Genomic DNA, 19212 nt, shown 5'->3' with positions numbered 1-19212 from the left:
CAATCTTCATGTGGAGAACATGAATTTAAAAATGCTTCACTGAAACGGGATCTGAACGGCCAGCACACACACACACCCAGAATGACATCATCTGGAGGTCGTACAAGTCCACCCAGAAGGAGGATTATGAATTCCTTTAAGAATTTATTACAGAACAAAAACAACGTGATTCTCATTAGAAAGAATCCACCCACGCAAGCCTGAACACAAATACAGCGGCACGCTTTCGAACCTCCGGAGATCTCATTGGAATTTATAAAATAAAGCAGGACAGTGCTGAAAGTTTAGGCGTTAAAAACCTTTTACATTGTGCAGTGTCGACTCTATGCATGATAAATGTTTCTGTGCGTCTTGGGAAATGATGGCTTCTCCTTAAGAATTCATTGGATTTACACAACAGGACTTTATTTCATCGTAACAAACAACATGTGTTATATCCTCTCTCATGGCCCATTGATAATGGACTGCCTTTATGAAGAGCGGAGACATATCTCACATATCGTCTCCATATTCCACACAGCTAACGTGAAGAATCCCATGAACGCAACCTCCTCCTCCATCATCACCTCCTCCTCATCCACCTCCGTGGCGGTGGCACGTGAATGACGACAGAATTTTATCGGAGTGAAGCACCATCATGTGTTGTTTATCTTCACCAAGGAGACGAGGGAGCGATTAACATCTATTCTACTACCAGCAACCCCCCCCCCCCACCCCCCCCCACACACGCACGCAAGCACATACACACTCAAAGAATAAACAGACAAGCTTTAAGCAGCATTCAGGAGAGAAAACACAAATGCCTACCAGAGTCTACCAGGAAGCAAAAAAAGATTATATGGAAAAGGAGGCAGGTTGCAAAATGAGACTAAAAGAAGAGGAGAGAAGGAAAGGAATGAAATGAAGAGGAACAAGATGGATGAAGCGGAATAACGAAAACAGTGAAGGATGAAAAAGCAGGAAGAAGCCGCACATTCTTCAGTCAAGCGGCTGCACACAAATGAAGCCATAATGACGCTTAATTACATTTAAAGAACAGAATACTTTAAAAGTCATGTTATAGCAAATGTCTTCTCGTAGCTCACGATAAGTCACTGAAACAACGAAGACCATGCAATAAATTCACGCCGCGCATTAGTCATCATTAGCACCAAAGCACCGTCGTTGCCTTTTTAAAACGAAAGAGAAGACGTTTCCCGACAAAGTCAATCTGTGGAGACGGTCTGCGTGCAGCAGCCGACAGAGACCCCCACAGAGATCGAAACGCTGCGTCGCCTTCAATCCGACCGAGGACCGCCAACGTCTGTTCGCAGGTGTGTTTGACTCTGACACTCTCACACGAGGACACGCTTGTTGTCTAGCATTTGGGAGGAATACACGTACACAGTGGGGGGGGGAGCCTTCTGATCCAATTGGATTCATTTCAGTGAAATTTTGTTAAATTTCACCCCCGCTGCAAGCTTTAAGCATATGCTCATCCCTGATAAACTCCCACACGACTAAGTTGCAGAAGGTTTATTTGTTGGTTGAGTTCTCCCGACAAAGATACATCATTTCATATGCAAGAAGAATTCCAGGACCAACGACGCTGCTCTTGGCGCCGCAACCGGAGTTTTAATGGATTTCGCATGTCTTAATTCAAAATGAAGGATTGCATTCTCCTCTGTGGCTCGAGAAAGATCTATTGGCCTTGGGCTTACACGCACCTTTCAAAACTCACCAGGGGAAACTGAAAAATGACCTTCTGACTAATAACAAGGCCATTATTCTTACTTCGGGAAGAGGTGACATCGTGGAAAGGCATCAACTTTTTTCTTTTTTTTTCCCGCAGTAAATCTGAATATGGTTCGATGTTGTTTCCTTCACATTCATTAGACACTGCAGATATTTAATATGTATTTTTTCCTTCATCCGAGAAGAAGAATAGCTGGTTTGTCAAATCCTCAGTGCCATTTTCCTCTCATGCATTGCTTCATGGTAATAAATACAACACAGGCCTCATCCTTGGAAAAACCTCAACGTTTAATGGGGTGCATCTGGGACACAAAAGATCTGTCAAGTGTTACAATACGCTTTTAGAATGTTTTTTTTTTTTTTTTACGTCCTGCACAATTTTGCTGTTATTCCTCAAATCACAGTCCTCTCTCGTTCCTCCTTTGTTTTTGACCAGCAGCTCATCTCATCTCATCTCCCTCCATCTGCTTCAGCACAGCAAAACTAGCCAGTAGATAGAAGCAGGAAAAGGACAATATGCAGCAGGGCTAGATAGATACATACCGGTAATAGGTTGTTGATGAGGATTCACTAATGAGCAACATCTTACGTCTGCCTGCTTTAATATAGAGTTTCAATAATCGTACCCCTCCAGCGGGCATCAAGATCAATCTGCAGAGTTGTGAGAGGAAGTTCTGCTATAGACTCACTCCAGAGAATTTTCTCAAATCTTTACTTAAATTATTTCACCCATCAGAAATTTTTAGAAGCTCCATAAGAGACATTGACTCCTTTAAACCTCTCAGAGCCCTAAAATGTGATGGGGGGGGCCCCCAAACTCTAGAGGCATTTAAGAGTGTTTAGTGTTTAGCCTATAAAACAGGCTAAACCTTGAAATGAGATTATCGGTTTGAGGACTAAATGGTAAATAAACCTGTCAAATGAATGCTGCAGAGTAAAACCTTACTCCAAACTGTGGAGGAGTAGAAGTACCTTTGCAGTATAAAGTAGGGTACCTGCAGCACAGAACTGTATATAAGCATAGAAAGTACATTTTACTTTCTACTCCTGCTGCTGCCCACCTGAACAATTAACCTTGGTGGTATAAAAAATGGATCTCTTCATGCCTCCCTCTTCATGCTTTGAGTTTATATCTGGGATTCTGCGACGCTCCTCATCCATTAAGCCTCGTGCCAAAGAGTGAAAATCAGCATTTTATCGCAGCACAGGTGTCACCTCGAAAAGCACTCAGAGAGCACAGACCTCCGCCAAGCAGCTCATTCCCCTCCTACTTGGATTTACACCGTCCACATGGTGATCTGGATCATCATCAAAAGGTTCTAGATTGTTCTTGGTATCTTTATACACCAACCATGAAAAGTAAAAGTGAATCAGTTGATGTTGATTTCAATGTTAAAATGTAATAGTTTCTCCTAACGTCATTCTGGATCCAATCCAGATGAAATTCACTGGTGAGATAGCGGCCCCCACCCTACACGACTGTGTCAAATTCCATAAACATTGGCCAATACTCAACCGAGATATTGTGGAAAACACTTTGAAGCTCCATTGACTGCAATGCTACAGAAAATCTCAAACTGATCCATAATTCAGGATCTCTTCTGGATCATTACCAAACATTAATCATCTGTTCCTGGTAACATTCCCAACATTTCCTGTAAATTTCATCATGATGTGTTCTGAACCTTTTGAGTTATTGTGCTAACAGACAGAGAGACAGCCAGCCTCGGCGGAGGCCATTATCTGTGCTCCCGGGTGTGGCCAAGAACTCAACACAGGTCTCCTCGCTGCGCTGCCACAGGAAGACATCTGAATTTGGATTCCCTAACAAATCCAGCAGACAAATGGATTTAGTATCTCCACTCCACCCAATAGTGCTGACTCAGCAGAAAGTAGCGCCTGACTCAAGGGATGGGTCACAGAGAGGAAGACAAATTGAATTTTGCTGTCGATATGCGGGCAAGGAATCTGACCGCAATGCAGATAGGGAGCAAGTTTTCAACACTTTGCTACAACCTTTTAAATGACTGTTGTTTGCATATATTTCACACCACGGACAGGACGTTTCTGCTGACTTGCGCGCCATGCCATTCTGTTCTGTTCTGTTAAATTCAGAGCGCTCGGATAATCCGAGAATTTATATGTAATCTATTACATTGCATTTCTTCTGTGATCAGGAAGTCATTACGATACAAAATTAGATTATTGTCATGTAGCAATGCAGAGGGAACTGCTGAACCTCTCAATGGAGAGAGAATTCAGATATTGATCCAACAGGTGAATTAGATTAGATTAGATTGGATTGGTAGATTAATGACCAGATTATGTTTTTATTCCCGTGCCCGCTATCTCGCCCTTCACTCGTGTTCCTGTGTCTTCACGTCTGTTTTCATTGGCTCCTTTGTGGTTGCGCGCAAGTATTGTCTTCCTAGTTTTAGTTTGGCAGTATATTTTTTTGGCAGTGTATTTATTTATTTCCCTTTATTCTGGATTAAGATTAAGATTATCTTTTATTGACATTATGTTTTTACACTTTTTTACTCTGCAAACACACAACTAAATTCCATTTTCACCCTAGTACAAGGGCCCCTTCAAACAACCACACACATCACGCACAGGGGGCCCCAGAGCATGTGCCTTGCTCAAGGGCACCTCGGCAGTACTCGGAGGGTAAAACTGGCCCCTCTCCTGCCACGCATTCCTCATTTTGTCTGGGCTGGGCTGGGACTTTATTTAGGCAGCGTATTTTTGTTGGACGCCTGCCCATCGTATTCCTTAGTTCCTTGATAAATAATTTTTTGTTTCTGTATTAAAGATTGTTTTTCTCTGAGCTTCCATCTCTGTATTCTGGGCTCTCTAGACTTTAGAACATGCACGGAACACATAAAAACAAGTATAGTGACATTTGAAAAGAACATCATCTGATTTTGTTAATGGCAACCCAAAAATCAGCTGCTCTTAATAAAATGCTGTGCCTCCTTAAAAAATCTTTATTGTTCATTTGTAATGTATTTTGGGAATTATAACCTGAAAAAAAAATCCCAGATTAAACCACAAAATGTGGAATTGATTCTGAGGAGAAGAGTGAAACTTGCGACTAAACGAATAAACCAACAGAGTAGAGAAATCCTTGTATTTATATCTGTCTTTTCATTTGAAATATTGATCAGGAAAAAAAACACAATTCGAAAACGTCATTCACCGAGGAAAATCTTGCTAAGACTTAAAAGATCAAACATAGTAATTCTGTTTTCGCAGCTGACTTTGTCCCCCCTGTAAACTACGCGCCCCGTTATGGCGTGTTTCACTTTAAATCCGAGTGGATAATAAAACACAGCTCGGGAACGCTCCTAAAAACAAACCTGGTTCAATCTGTAGGAGGGCTGCTGGCGTGGCAGACTGAGAAAAGGCGGCACCCCAGGCGGGGAGAGGGACGGGTGGGCGGGCGGCACCCTTTGCTTGGCGGGGAGGGGAGGCAGGGTGGGCTGGCCTACGCACAAGGACACCGGCATGGGCTGGCTGATGTGTAGGGGCTGGTAGAGGGGCAGCCTGCGCAGGCTGTGGGAGTGGAAGTTAGGCGGAGGGAGGAGAGGCTCGGCACTCAGGAGGGACGGCTGGAAAGAGAAAGAGGGAGGTCACGTCAGCGGACATTTTAAGCTGCCCTACCAGGAAGAGCTCTGATCGCTGATACCATGATCTTTGCTGCGTTCAAGGGCAGACACAAATCTATGAGCTTATCAAGTCTGCTCGCTGGACATTAAAATAAATCTCTACAAATCTCTATTCTTAAGACAAATATAAGGAGTGAAGTGGCAACACTTTCCCCACATTAGTGTTTCCCCAGCGATTGACCCCCACAGCAGCAACGGGGGCAGTTAATATTTCTTAAACAGAGCTGCAGTGAGGCTGAGTCAATTACTCAGCATGCCGTCATTCCGTTTGGTCAACAAGCCTGGAAGCGCGAGTCTAAACCGAGGCTGGCGTGCAAGTTAGCGCAGGGCTCTAATGGAGTGTGATTACAATAGAAATCTAATCTAATGGGCTGTGACAGGAACACACACACACACACACATGCACACACATTTCTGTTAGAGAGACGAACAGACGTGTTGACTCACCTTATAAATGTTGGCTCCAGAGGGTCGGGGTGGGGGCCGGCGCTGGGGTGTGTATAAGGAGCGAGTTCTGGCGGGGCTGGTGGGCCCGTTCTCCACCGATCTACGAGAGCACAACGGAACTTCAAGGTGTGATCTCTACACCACACACACACACACACACACACACACACACACACACACACACACACACACCGATGGATACTCAAATACTACTGATTCTCAGCTAGAGCCGTTTTCCACCCTGGGTTTAAAATGAACTTCAGATGAAAACGCCATCAGACTCAATTATTTATGTTTATTGTTTATGTGATGAAATTCTAACCCACACAGTCGAGTTAACACCGTCATAATCCTGAGTAAATTATAGCTTTTCCCCTAAATACATTTTTACAGGATTAGCTGTGAATAATTCAATCTAAATAGCGTGAGTTCCAGAGTTTATGGTCACTTTGAACACATTATTCTTTATTCTGTGTTTCTATTTGCTTTTAATATGTTAATGCGTTTATCTACACTTGGATTATAAATCTCATGTTTAATATAAAAGCAAGTTTAGATGTCAAAAAGTCCTCCCAAACTTGCTAATGGAGCTACAAAAACCGAACCTCCCAGCATAATCATTTCATCAATTTCACATAAAAAAAAAAAACTCTGTCTCTTTGTCGTCACCTGAATTTCTCCAAGGTGCTCTTCCTATTGGTGAAGATCAGGTGCAGCAGGGTCTTCCTCTTCAGAAAGACGACCATGGCGGTTATCAGAAGGCTGACTAAGGTGACCAGTATTGCCACGGTAACGACCACACTGTCGGCTGATGCCATATATGACAACGCGCACATTAATACACACACACACGCACGTCTGGCGTCACAGAACAATGGCAGGACACAATGCAAAGACCGTTACGGCACATTTCTGGACTACAATGAATGTTCTCTCATTAGCGAGGCAACACACGGCGCTGTCTGATGCGTTTCTGGGTGGAAGAGGAAGTGTTGCTCTAGGAAAGTTACACTGCAGTGCAAACTACACGTTATCCATTACTGACTCTGCAAAAAAACAACAAAATAACACACACAAGGCGCAGCTGGAGCTTTATTTTGGTGCTTATTCTGACTTAGCACTGTGGCCTCTCTGTCTGCATGAATGAGGATAGAAGCGAATATGTCCACAGTTACCTGCTAGCCTCATTGGGCCGCTGTCAATGCTCCCCCCAAAGCCTTCCTTCTCACAGACGGGAGGGGCCCAGTGTGCTTCACAGTGGCAGTTCTTCTTGTTGTTGCACACCTGGGAAATCATTCATGGCATTACCGTACTTCCTTCCTCCCGTGTAATATAACGTTATCCGACTTGCAACTATAGGCGTGCAACTGATGGACTGCCCTCTGCAAAGGGGCTGAAAACGGATTAAATATATAAATGAACCATTTTCAGCTCGTCCGAGGGACTTTCGGTATAACAAGACACTGGCTGTGTGTAATGGACAAAACATGTGCATTGAGGACTCCGTGCCATAAAGCCTCGGCGGTCCAGTGTAGGAGTCTGATCCAAGAGAATTTTCAAGGCCAGGTAACTCAGTCCAGCTGTCAGCTGGCGGTAGGGCGGTGCAGAGGGAGTTCTGCAGCTGTGGGGGGATTTACGCCACGCACAGACGAACAGTCAAGTGCCTTCCCCCTGCCTCAAGGCCACGGACACTCCTTAGCACCAGGTGACAAGGTTAAGAGGCACTTGGGGGGGCTTTGGGGAAAGTATGATTTGGGGGAGTTTTGCATTTGTGTGAAGGGGAAATGTTCCAGCACTGAGGACAGTGTAACGGCATCCGCCTTCCTCGTGCAGGATTGAAAGACAGAAAACGACACAGCGAGATCGTTTGTAAAATGAGTGCATATAATATGACGATGTCGGCTTATGTGTCAGTTATCTGAAATATCTCACATCCACAAAACAACATGATGACGATCATCATATCATATCCGATATGTTAGAAACGCTCATCTCTGTATTTCGTACACGTCTACAATTCCAGCGTTTCCAGCCAAGTCTCGTATTCTGCAGACAGATTAGCTGTCAGATATTCCTGCAATGACTGACTAATTTGGTTCTGGAGTGCGAGGTCGATTACAGGACGTAAGAATCCAAACATCTTTTACGAGATTGTAAATAATCAGCTTGTAAATAATCTGCCCCGATGGCTAATATTACCTCATTGACCCAAAATTGTAATAATGAGAAACACGAACAAAGAAAGTGGATTATTCCTTGGCAGGAAGACGCTTGCACCCACTCACCCCACGTCCATTGCACTTTCCCGAGCACTCGTGCACATCAAAGGCACTGACATTCTGGCACTGCCGGTTCAGACACACCTTGAAGGAAAAAGCAGATCAGAGATCGGATGGAGACACTACATGTCAAAAATACACGTTAGCTGTATCACACAATTCCCTTTGGACAGTTCATGAGGTGAAGACATAAAAGGCAGCTCTGAATCCTCAAGATCTACAAAACCAGGAGGCTGGAAAAATGCAGCTGTTTATAGCAGTACAGAGAAAACAAGGCCGCTTTACGCAAAGCAGTTTTGCAGCTTTTCTCTTTTTTTTTGCTGTGGTGTGAACTTAATGCCCCTCCTGGCATGGAAAATAGAAAATCGTTTTTAAAGAGAAACAAGGGCCCCGTGACAGAGACCTCACCCTGCCCCTGCCAGTCAGGTTATCAAAAGATCCCCCATAAGTGTGTGGAGCATACTGACATTTTGCAGAAACACCAGCGAACCTGGCAGAAGCATTGAGGTGAACGACATTATCCTTGTTTGACCGAGAGATCTCGCAATGTGGTTTCACTCTAAGAGGCTGCCAAGCATGTTTCTTTAGAGCCGCTTGTTGGATTGTGCAAGCTTTTTCCCCCACCTCGCACCTTTTTGACCTCAGACTAGGAGGAATTAAAGATGCAAACCTCCCGCCACTCCCACTTCACACCTTGATCGGCCAGCTGAGGGGAGGTGAGATAACTCGGATTTCTTTTTTCACTTGTTATGCATTAAATTCTGGATTGCTTCTTGTGAACGACTTAGCGCAACACTAAAAATGCCATCTAAGAGAGAGAGAGACGATGAATACATGCACTTAATATTTATATCTTTTTATATCATGTGCACAGACTTAATGAAGCCGCTCTGAACAACAACAAACTCTTTCTATAGCAGGAGGCAGCCCTTCCACATTGGCCCAAATATCAAAGATGAAGATGCAGAGCCCCCTCCCTTTCTTAGGCAGGGTCCACATCTGCAGGGTTTTTAGCAAATTTGCAATCATGCATTTCTGAGAACTACTGAGGAAACACCATGGGTATCCATCCGCAAAGGAACAAGTTTGGACTGGCCAGTTCCGGGCCTCGCGCCAAAATGTGCAATATTCTCAAGCAAAAAAAAAAAAAAGAAAAAAGCCGGAGAGCACAATCCCCGACACAAATGGATTTGTTCAATTTCCATCACAAAGCGCCAGAAGGTCTGTGGCGTGAAAAGACTCCTCAGGCACAGAGTAACAATTACCGGCTTTGCTGTACAGTATATTATTATACACCTGGATTCTGCTACAAGTCAGCAGAGGAAGTCGGTGACACCTCACACACGCAGCCTCTTAAGATGAAAGCCATTTTGGAATGAGATCTTGATAGGCTCAAGCGGAGAGACAACTAGCGACACAACAGTGTTACTCCAAACTAGAGGAGTCTCTGACATGCAGCCAGCGACTGGAAAGAGAAACTCCTAAAAACTCACACAGGCCTTTTCTAGTTGTGCGTCCTTGAGCATGCTGTTTACACACGGCTCAATGATTAACGATAATAAAAAATGCACTTTCTCTCTGCCACACTCCCATGACACTGAGTCTTAACATTTCATGAATTGACCTTGTACTTTGTCCCCTAGCAACCCATCACTCACCATGCCGTCTCCACACTTTGTGCCAGCCAGAACCAGTCCGGGATCGGGCATATCATCACCCAGGTAAACATGTGTCCCTCGACAGAGAATACGCCCCCCTTCCTGGAGCGGGATGTTGGTTTCAATGGAAACGGCGTTCGTCCCGATCACTGGCCTGTTGGCTCCTCCCTGGCACTGAATTTTGCCGCACTTTGCATCCCTGCATCCAACATATACGCATGTAGGTTTGCAAACATAAAAAACAAACAAACACACAATTAAAAAGTAATTTCAATGGGCGACTGGTGAGAAGGATGAAGGACTGCTGGAGAGAGCTGCGGCGCTTCTTCGCTTCTTCTCCTCTGGCCATTAAAGCAATTACATCGATTAACAAAGAGCCTGATTACAAAATCCACCCAAAGGGAAGAAGATCTTTAGCACAATCGGGATCAGAACAGCAGCAAATGATTAACGGATACATTCTTAGAACATAATTAGCCGCTATCTTTCTCAGTTGACATTTTCCTTCCATGTAAACCTTTGTTTGAAGATCACATGTCAGATCTCGCAATGCGATCACAAGTGCTAATCGCGCCACTTAAGCTAATCACTTTAGTTTCCCTCAGCGACTTCTTGCCTGTGGAGTCTTACCTCGCATCGCATTTGACAAAGGACCCTTTGGAGTCTTTCCCGCAATTCCCATAAGGATCCCCTGCAGAGTTGACTCGCTCGAAGCATATCCCGGGCGCAGGTTTGGCTCCTGCATGCAAAGACGGACGGGGGGGAAAACACTTCAATATAACCATCGGCATCAAGTAGAAAGTTTCCTTACAACAGCGAAGGTCATGGCACGACATATCGCTCGCCGTCGACGTACCTGGCCCCCACAGCGTGATGCACTGCTGCTCGTGAGTCTGACAGATGCCGTTGTAGCAGTAGCCGTCGATGCTGTGACAGGCTTGCCCATCGTGCAGGTAAACGTTGGCGGGGCAGTGAGGGCTGGCACCGGTGCAGAACTCGGGCAGGTCACACGAGTTACCGGACTGTCGACACAGAGTGCCAGCCAGCTTCAGCTGCAAACGCACCCAGAACAGTGAGAGCTCGCACCGGCAGGTCCATCAACATCACTGACTTCATAATATTATATATCATAAGGCGAACATGTTGCTACAACGCGATCTGATCGTAGGCAGTCAGAAACACATTTTCAAAAGACTTGATTGGTTTTCTTATTTCTTCTGTTCATTTTGTGTTGCAGCATCTCGCTGCACGCTTTCAGGTCATTTTTTTTATTTTTTTGGGGGGGGTCTGATGCAGACAGACTGCCACTGTGATCGAAGTGGGGAAGGGACTGGGAGGATATTCAGGCATACGAATGACATTTAAAATTGGCAGCACATTTTAATATTCAAGATGAGCCATACGCATAGATCACAAACACCCACAGCATGAGGCTCGAGAACAGCGCTGTGTACCACGCTGACGCCTCATGAGTCACACCATTATACTCAAACGCACAGGATGAACTCATTTCACTCAAAACAGAAGGCTGCACAGAATCATTCAAGCATCTTCAACCACTTTTGCTTTTCACAGAAAGACAAATGAAGTATGTAACACTAACAATCTAATCGTAATCATTTGTTTTGAGTACTTGGATTTGACCAATAGAGGTCCACGGTGGGAGGAAAATGTTTAAGACAGACAAAGGATTGGATGAAGCGTCTTACCCGGCAGTCCTCGCAGCACTGACCATGAGCACACACGGCGCCTCCTTTGAGCGTGCACGTGGTGGCGTTGCAGCATGGATTCATACATTCCTTGAAAAAGGGAAGAAAAATGACAAATGATAAACCACACGTGGAGCTGATCGCCATTCTGGAGTTCATATATGAGCCGTTAGATCAAGGCGTTCAGGTCAGGGCAGGGCACATGTGGATTATAATGACCTGTAGACCTTTGAGATATACGACTAGAGAGGATCTGCAAGAAAACTGAAAGGAGCGTAAAGCCGTAAAGGACTTCAGGCATGCGTTGCACTTTCTTATCTTTTACCGGATGCCCAAATACATCGGCTTCCTTTGGCCAGAAGTGTCACGTATCATTTTTTATCTTCCTTCCACATGGCTGGTTTGCTTTTTGGCTTGAAGGCAATGACAAAGGATGGTGAGGGAACTGCTTGGTTCTCATTTTCAGCTGATGCATGGCTTTAACAGACTGGCTGTTTACCTCTTGGCACCGACATAAGGCTGCTTGATCAGAGGGCACAGAAACGGCGGCTTTCATCTCTCTGTATGAAAGGGCCGACGCGCAAAACAAAGCAAACCTCGGCGGTGATATAATGGGCTAATTAATAATGAGTTGTGCAGTCGGTAAATGTAAATAATGCAGCTGGCGGTTTGGTGGTTAAACACTTCACAGCACCTCACCAAATAAAGACAGTCCGGTTTAAAGAGTTCATTGATGACCGTTCATTTGCCTGCTCAAAAGGTCTTTTTCCTGAAGGCGCTTCAGTTAATCGGGATGTTGGGTGGAGTCTGAGAACCAATGGCAGATTCATTAGACTCTGTTCATTGGGATAATTTTCCCATTTCACCCGGTAGCTGACCCTATCTTTCCCCAGTCACCATCATCACCATCACCATCATCATCAGTGATTCACAAACCTACCAATCCGCTCCGCTGGATTACGTAAAGAGGAAGGCCTTGACTCTCAATCTCACCTCTGGCTCGCCACAGTCACACTCTTCTCCTTCCTCCACGTAGCCATTGCCGCACTTCTGCCCGCCATAGAGCACCTTGACCTCTGGCACGTTGTACAAACACATGCCTACGCCTTTCTCCAGACTGGCAGCGAGGTCCTTCTTACTGCATGTGCTGAAAACTGTTGGGAACGGATACCTAGAGGGAGAAAGGAAGAACGTTACCGGCTGACACGGAATGCGTTTTCTCCAGCAGCGACATCCTCAAGAAAACCAATCCTAGCCACCCCATGAAGATTTAAACAACGGATTGAAGGGAAGAGCACAAATAACAGGACTGGGTTCGATGTCGATGAATTATGTATGAGTGAATCCTTGATAAAATAGTAAACCCCCCTGAAACCAGAAAATATTTACAATGTTTAATTTCACACCTTGGTATCACCCACCTGAGGGGCGGACTAATGTCGAATTTAGTGGGGAGGGAAAATGGAGTTCATATCGACAATAAGAAAATGTTATGGCTTTAGAGATGAAGCGATATGCCAGCTGTGACGCCCGGAGGAATAGTCCTCCCGAGAGAGAGAGAGAGACACACAGGTAGGCGAGGAAAGATGGAGCGCATGCAAAATAATATAGAGAGGACTGCATTGAAATGATTAATCAAAGACTCAAATAAGAATTGCTGATGTGGGGTATGAGAAATGTGTAGCCCCCCCCCCCCGCCCCCCTCCTCAAAAACAAAAAACAAAAAATGAGATGCAAATTCACCATCGTGCTCGATGCCAGGCGACAAACAACAACCCAACAAAAGGACTGACAGAGGAAATCACAGCTTTGGCAGCGAGGAGAGAATGTCACGGCTCACACAACCGTAGAGGGACATAGTCGAGCTTCACACAGAGGATGTGGCGGGCAGCAATGGCGAGCAGAGCGGATTGGCAAATATGGCACAGAGCGAGGCAGCTGGCTTTTGATGCTCTAAAAGCTCGAATTCAGACCGAAAACATGGCGAACACACGCGACAGATGGAATGCGGTCTTAAAATGCAACAGGGCACGGAGACTGCCTGCAAAGCTGATGAAAGTGCAGCTTTACGCAGGATGTGTTTGTGAAGCCTGGCATTGCACAGACGGTGTGTGTCTGTGTGTGTGTGAGAGAGTGAGAGAGACTGGGGATAGGGTGGCTGTTCTTGAGATGATCGGACATAACACTGACATTAAACAGGAAAGAAATCTGCTGTTTGACCAACAGAAAACCGATTTACCGAGAATGCAGAAAATCGTTTTTTTCTGACAGCCACCCTCTAGTGAAATCATTTAAGTCACGCTGGCAGCCTCCCAGTTTTAAATGCTTTTATTTCCCATGAACCAAAAGCCAATCTACCTGTATTTTCTGCTGCCATAATCCCAAAAATTGGATTATGGCACAATAACACAAACAAACAAAGCTGCGGTACTCTTGCATTTAGTCTGTTCTCAATGAGATCCAGTGGATAAATGCACGTTAAATTCAGTGCCATCACTCTCCTCCCCATACAGTCATTGTGCTTGAGGAGAGAAAGAGAGGAGAGTCTTTGAGCGTAATCCCAAATCACACTTTATCCTCAGGAATCAGGATTTCCTTGTCCAAGTATAACGTTCAACAAACATGACTCACAAAAAACAAACAATACAATAAGAATGGAAATATCTAATTAAACACCGATCTCAGCAAATGAGGAATTAAGATGTAATCTGTGCCCGATAATCCTCGCAGACAGCTCCAGCTGCCACGATGGGCCCCCGTTGATCGGTGTCCATTCTGGCCCGTGACGGCGTATGAACATCCATGACTTGTATCTCCATAAACAGGAAGTAAAGGCACAACGTTACTGTTCATTGTACGCGAGTGCAGACGCTGACTATGGAGAGTGTTTTTACGTGCCCATGAGCAATAAACAGTATTTAAAATATGTATATGTGGAACTGAGACTATATCGCACAGTGCAGCTAGAGCATCTGAGAATGTGGTTTCTGATATAAACAATACATGACTGCATATAAAAAAATATATAATCAAAGAAGATGTTGGTGGAAAAAATCGTCAGCTGTCATTGTTTGAGAGTTCACACTGCGTGGTGTGAAAACACACACTGAGTGTAGAAATCAGGCATGTGAAATGATGGAATCTAACCTTGGCAAAAAAATAAAATAAATCCTCTTCGTCTACGATCGCTGCCTCGTGGAGAGAAGGTACTTGGGGGGGGAAAAAAAAGATGTTGACAGCCTGTAAATAGTTTATGTTTTTCACCAATTGGAGTAAGTAACTATTTGTAGTTCCATCAGCAGACAAAATACCCATGATGCAGTTGGGTCTGATCACAGCTGAGACAATACGGCCGCTCTGCCGCTTTAGGTAATAAAGTGTAGGTTTAAAAGGAACTTCTGCCTCCTCTCTAGGTTTAGGTTTTTTTTTTTTATCAGCAGCATTGTCTGCTGATAATGTTTGAAAGCCAGATGTGACATATTATTGACTGTGGCAGCCAAGTTAATGAACAGGACAGAAGACAAAAGCATTGCTGAATCAGAGCCAACCTGGTCAGTTCACACACACACACACACACACACACACACACCGTCATAATTAGCATGAATTCTTGAGTAAAGGTAAAAGATGTGTTCTAGCATGTCAAAGTGACCTTGACTAAATTCCGACAAGCTCATCCTTGAGTCCTAATGGAGGTTTGTGCCAAATTGAGGAAACTCCCTGAAGGCATTCAGGACAATATAATCGAAAGACGTTTGGACGCGCCGACTTTCACCTCTAATAAATAATAATAATAATAATAATAATCTGCACATTTCTGCCAAATTTGAATAATTTCTCTCTGAGGGTTTTCTGAGATACCGTTTTCATCAGGATGGGACACAAGAGAAGACAAACTGAAAACATTCTACCTCTGGCTACAGCTTGGAGACATAAAGCATGTAAAGTAATATTGGCGTTCGACCCAGCGGTAACATTTGAAATGGGTCATTGTGTAGCTCCGTCTATTTATAGACTCCCTGACTGACACAAAAGCCGTCTAAACGCCGAGCAGCAGAGACAGGTCTGACATTTTGGGAAATGTTATGCTGTGAGCCCGCTGTGATTAAATATCACAATCTAAATGATTACAAATCCACCAGCAAGCACGACTAGCTTTCTCCCTCCTTGCCTCGGCAGAATGACATTTTGACAAGAAAATAACAAGAGTGACAAGATAGCTCATATCCTGTTAACAAAGAATTCAGCTCTGTCCTCAAAGTGCAAACGCAGCTTCCTGCTGCGCTTCGTCTTCGAGCTCAGCAGCGCCGTTGAGCCCGCCGCCTTATGATCCCACTGACGCAACTCTGAGCTCAACTTCTAAAATACACCCCCACTTTGAACGTCCAGCAAAACGTCTGCTCCTCGCCTCAGTCCCTCGCCTTTCCACGTTGCAAATCTCTCAAGGCTGGTCTTCACAGCCCAATAATTCCATCATTGTCATCTTCCTCCTGTTCGTGTCTCACCTCTATATCTTCCCTTTGTCTCTCTCTACCTGCTTCACCACCGAGGGAGATAAAAGACAAATGAAATCACTCGCTTTCCCTCTCCGCCATTGCCTATCCAGGCATAAAGCGACTCTCCGCGTGTGTCCTGGCCCTGATTGCAGATGGCAGCGTCACTGATAATCATGTCATTTAGATGCAGCCAGTCTTTCCCTCCATTAGCAAGTCTAAACCGAGAATATCCCAAAACAGCCAGTCAAATGAGCCGCGCCGCTTTGCAGCAATCTGTTCAACATTCTGAAGGCATCTCTGCTGAGGGTCAAAGGAAGTTTCTAAAATGCACACACACACACACACACAAAAACAACATATATAAGGAGGGAAATTCATCCTAGATTGGTTTGTGAAACGGCTAGTTTTCGCAACAGGAAGCTGGGAATCCAGACTCCGGGAAATGCAATTTGAGAGAAAAATGTCTTTGAGAGATTTGACCTCAGATAAGGTCACATTTTGATGCAGAAACTCTGGCAAAAGCAAGAGAGACAAAAAAAAAACAGGTAGTTTCAGGTAATCTAACAAAATCAGTGGTTTTCTTCTGCTGTGTCTCTGCTGACCTGAGAGCATAATTGTTTTTTAAGGGAAGGACGTCTATACGTCTGAATGCAAGGCTCCATCTGAACAGCAGCATATCGATCAAGTGGATTGCTATCGCTCATGAATGTATGCGGTGCAGGTTTTAAAGCCTACATCCTTTCACTGCGAGGCAAACAGAGCTTTCGTTGTGACCTTTTGTACACCGCTGAGACTGCTTCTCCTAAGATGGAGAAAGAATCCGCCATAACTTAACAAACCCCGGCTGGACGATGTCATGGCACGCATGACTCTTGGACGGCTAACAGATAATATTCTTGGCTAAACAATAATGTTTCAAGATTTGGCAAACCTTCCCAGTAAGTGGACACATTGCCATTACAGTGCATGATTTAAGTCCCGCTGATGTTAATGTGTGAGACAGCTGTAGGCTTGTGCTAATGTTGGCTTGGGGGGGGGGGTCCCGGTTGGGACTCTGGGAGCCACTGCAGTATTTTCCAGGCTCAGTTTTCTTTACGATATTTTAAAAGTGAAATCTATCGTGGCCGCGTTCATCCACGACTTGCCAGATTCTTAAAAAAACGCCAGAGTGTCGCTGGAGCCACAGTGGAATCTGCTCGAGGTTGGTTCGTCTTATCTGCTTGCTAACAGCCCCAGAGTCCATCGCTGGCAGCTGCACTGCCATCAGGCTGGCCCGGCCAACACGAGCAGAATGCTAGACCAGTTGCTTTATCCTCAGCACAAAGCCTGCGCCTGTTTACATGCTGTTTGTGTTTGAGCCCCTGCCTTAAATAGACACATAAAGAATGAAGCATCATGTCAAAAATGACAAATATCCAAAATCTGGGCGGAAGCGCTGCAACAGCAATGCGACGCGGGGGACATTTCCGAACAGCATACACATTCTGTGACACAATTTTCCATAAAGTTTGGGCATTATAATGAATTCACAAACACACATTTTGCTTGGAAGCTAAAATCTCACCCCGTGGAAGGAGTCATAATGCAGCCCCCACGATCCACAGTCATCCTGCAGCCACAGCCGCGCTCTGGGGTGTCGTGGTTCATGCCAAAATTGTGTCCCAGCTCATGTGCCAAAGTCACAGCTGCACCCAGCGGATTCTCAGAATGGTCCTGTCATGGAAAAAGACCAGTCCAGAACATTAGAACATAGTCATCGCCTCCACATCTGCCAGTGCCTCAGGACTTAGCGAGAGGACGGCTGCCCGAAACCTGGCCTGCATTTGTGACCTTGTGAATGAAGACATGAAGTGCACTAATTACATCCTGGACTGACGCTGCTCGTGTCACTCAAAGAGACTCAACGGAGTTCAGCCGTCTCTTCTTGGAGAGGCACATTTCAGGCTTCTGCTTGCTCATTGTGTAGATCAAGCAAATAATATCTTCCTTATTCAAGTCAGCCGATTATGTCACACGTCTGTAAAGCACATTGCAGCCTTACTATGGATAAATGCGCAGTTAAATATTTAACAAAGACGCTTCGTTATTCAGATTTCCTCTGCCGTGTGCACCAGAAGATATTTTCGAGCTCCCTTTGGAGGCGGCGCCGTACGTCAAGGGTTGACAGAAAGCCGTTTCATGTTTGGCTCTGTTGAAGTCGCAGCACCGTTTAACAAGAAAAAGACCCCCCCCCCCCCTGCTCCTGTCACGTTTATCAGCGTCTATGTGTGCGTGTGCGTCGTCTGTTGTTGGGCGCCTCGCGTTTGATATCAGTCAGCCAACGCGGACGGATTAGAAGCTGCATTCATTACTCTGAAGCAACTATCAGCCGTTGTCATGGCGGAGAGACTTTGATGCGGCCCGTTGCAGGAACTGCCCCGGTAGTTCTCGTGATCCGATTTCAAGCCAGGTGAGAAAAGAACCTCGCAAGCTTTCATAAGAGTGGGATACAGTTTGCTGCCGAGGGGGAAACATTCAAACACAAAGGCCGTGTTTGCTTCAGAATATGAGTAATATTTAAAAATTGAGTGAACATGTGGGATTTGACGCAGATTAAAACAGACGTTGGTGAGAAATGAAATCATCTGGCCGCCCTCTAACTGGATACAAAGCCCTTTAATCTTGGTTGAAAGCATCTGTCATCTGTAAGAAATGGAGACAGCAAACAAACATGTGGAGAAGCCTCACCACAGCCAGCAGATCTATTAATCAGTGGGGGGGGACGGACGGACGGACATCTGGGCTAGCATGTAATGAGTTTGGGCTGATGGCCACTTTGTGTTCTGGCATGGGTGTCAAACGCCACAGCGGGTAAACTAACAGCCCGGCAGGCAGAGAGATTGCACTGTGCAATCCTTCAGTGTAGCTGGGGGGGGGGGGGGGTTTAAAACAAATGCTTTGGGACTCAAACAAGTCGCATTAAAATTTCATCTCAGCTCATAAAAATGGAAACGAGGTTTGGGTTTAAATGCCGTGACCTTTCCTTTATCCTGCGTCCAATCAGGGGAAGGCACGGCCGCAACGCTCCACATGACCTTACAAGGGTAAGTGCCTGCTCTCCAATCCTTCCCGGAGCCAACGCATCTCAACTCATTCCTACGAGCTGGGGTGTTCGTGAGGTCATACATGCTGAGGGAGCGCCAGCACAAATATCATTACGTGTAAAGGCACGATTTCCT

General features: G+C 45.2%; 1 protein-coding gene across 1 annotated transcript in view; it reads right to left on the bottom strand.

Annotated features, from left to right (window-relative positions):
• adam12b (ADAM metallopeptidase domain 12b) overlaps nt 1-19212 on the bottom strand; it is a 49052-nt gene that overhangs the window by 399 nt on the left and 29441 nt on the right. The window contains 12 exon segments of the mRNA XM_068741095.1: nt 5097-5348; nt 5853-5952; nt 6522-6700; nt 6703-6710; nt 7028-7136; nt 8138-8215; nt 9790-9988; nt 10420-10528; nt 10646-10841; nt 11499-11588; nt 12492-12669; nt 17559-17707. Coding sequence (XP_068597196.1) covers nt 5097-5348; nt 5853-5952; nt 6522-6700; nt 6703-6710; nt 7028-7136; nt 8138-8215; nt 9790-9988; nt 10420-10528; nt 10646-10841; nt 11499-11588; nt 12492-12669; nt 17559-17707 — 1647 coding nt within the window.

Source organism: Brachionichthys hirsutus, chromosome 7 (genome assembly GCF_040956055.1).
Source record: "Brachionichthys hirsutus isolate HB-005 chromosome 7, CSIRO-AGI_Bhir_v1, whole genome shotgun sequence".
Taxonomy (NCBI): Eukaryota; Metazoa; Chordata; class Actinopteri; order Lophiiformes; family Brachionichthyidae; genus Brachionichthys; species Brachionichthys hirsutus.
The sequence above is the reverse complement of the archived record's forward strand: the minus strand, read 5'-3'. Positions and strand labels throughout refer to the sequence as shown.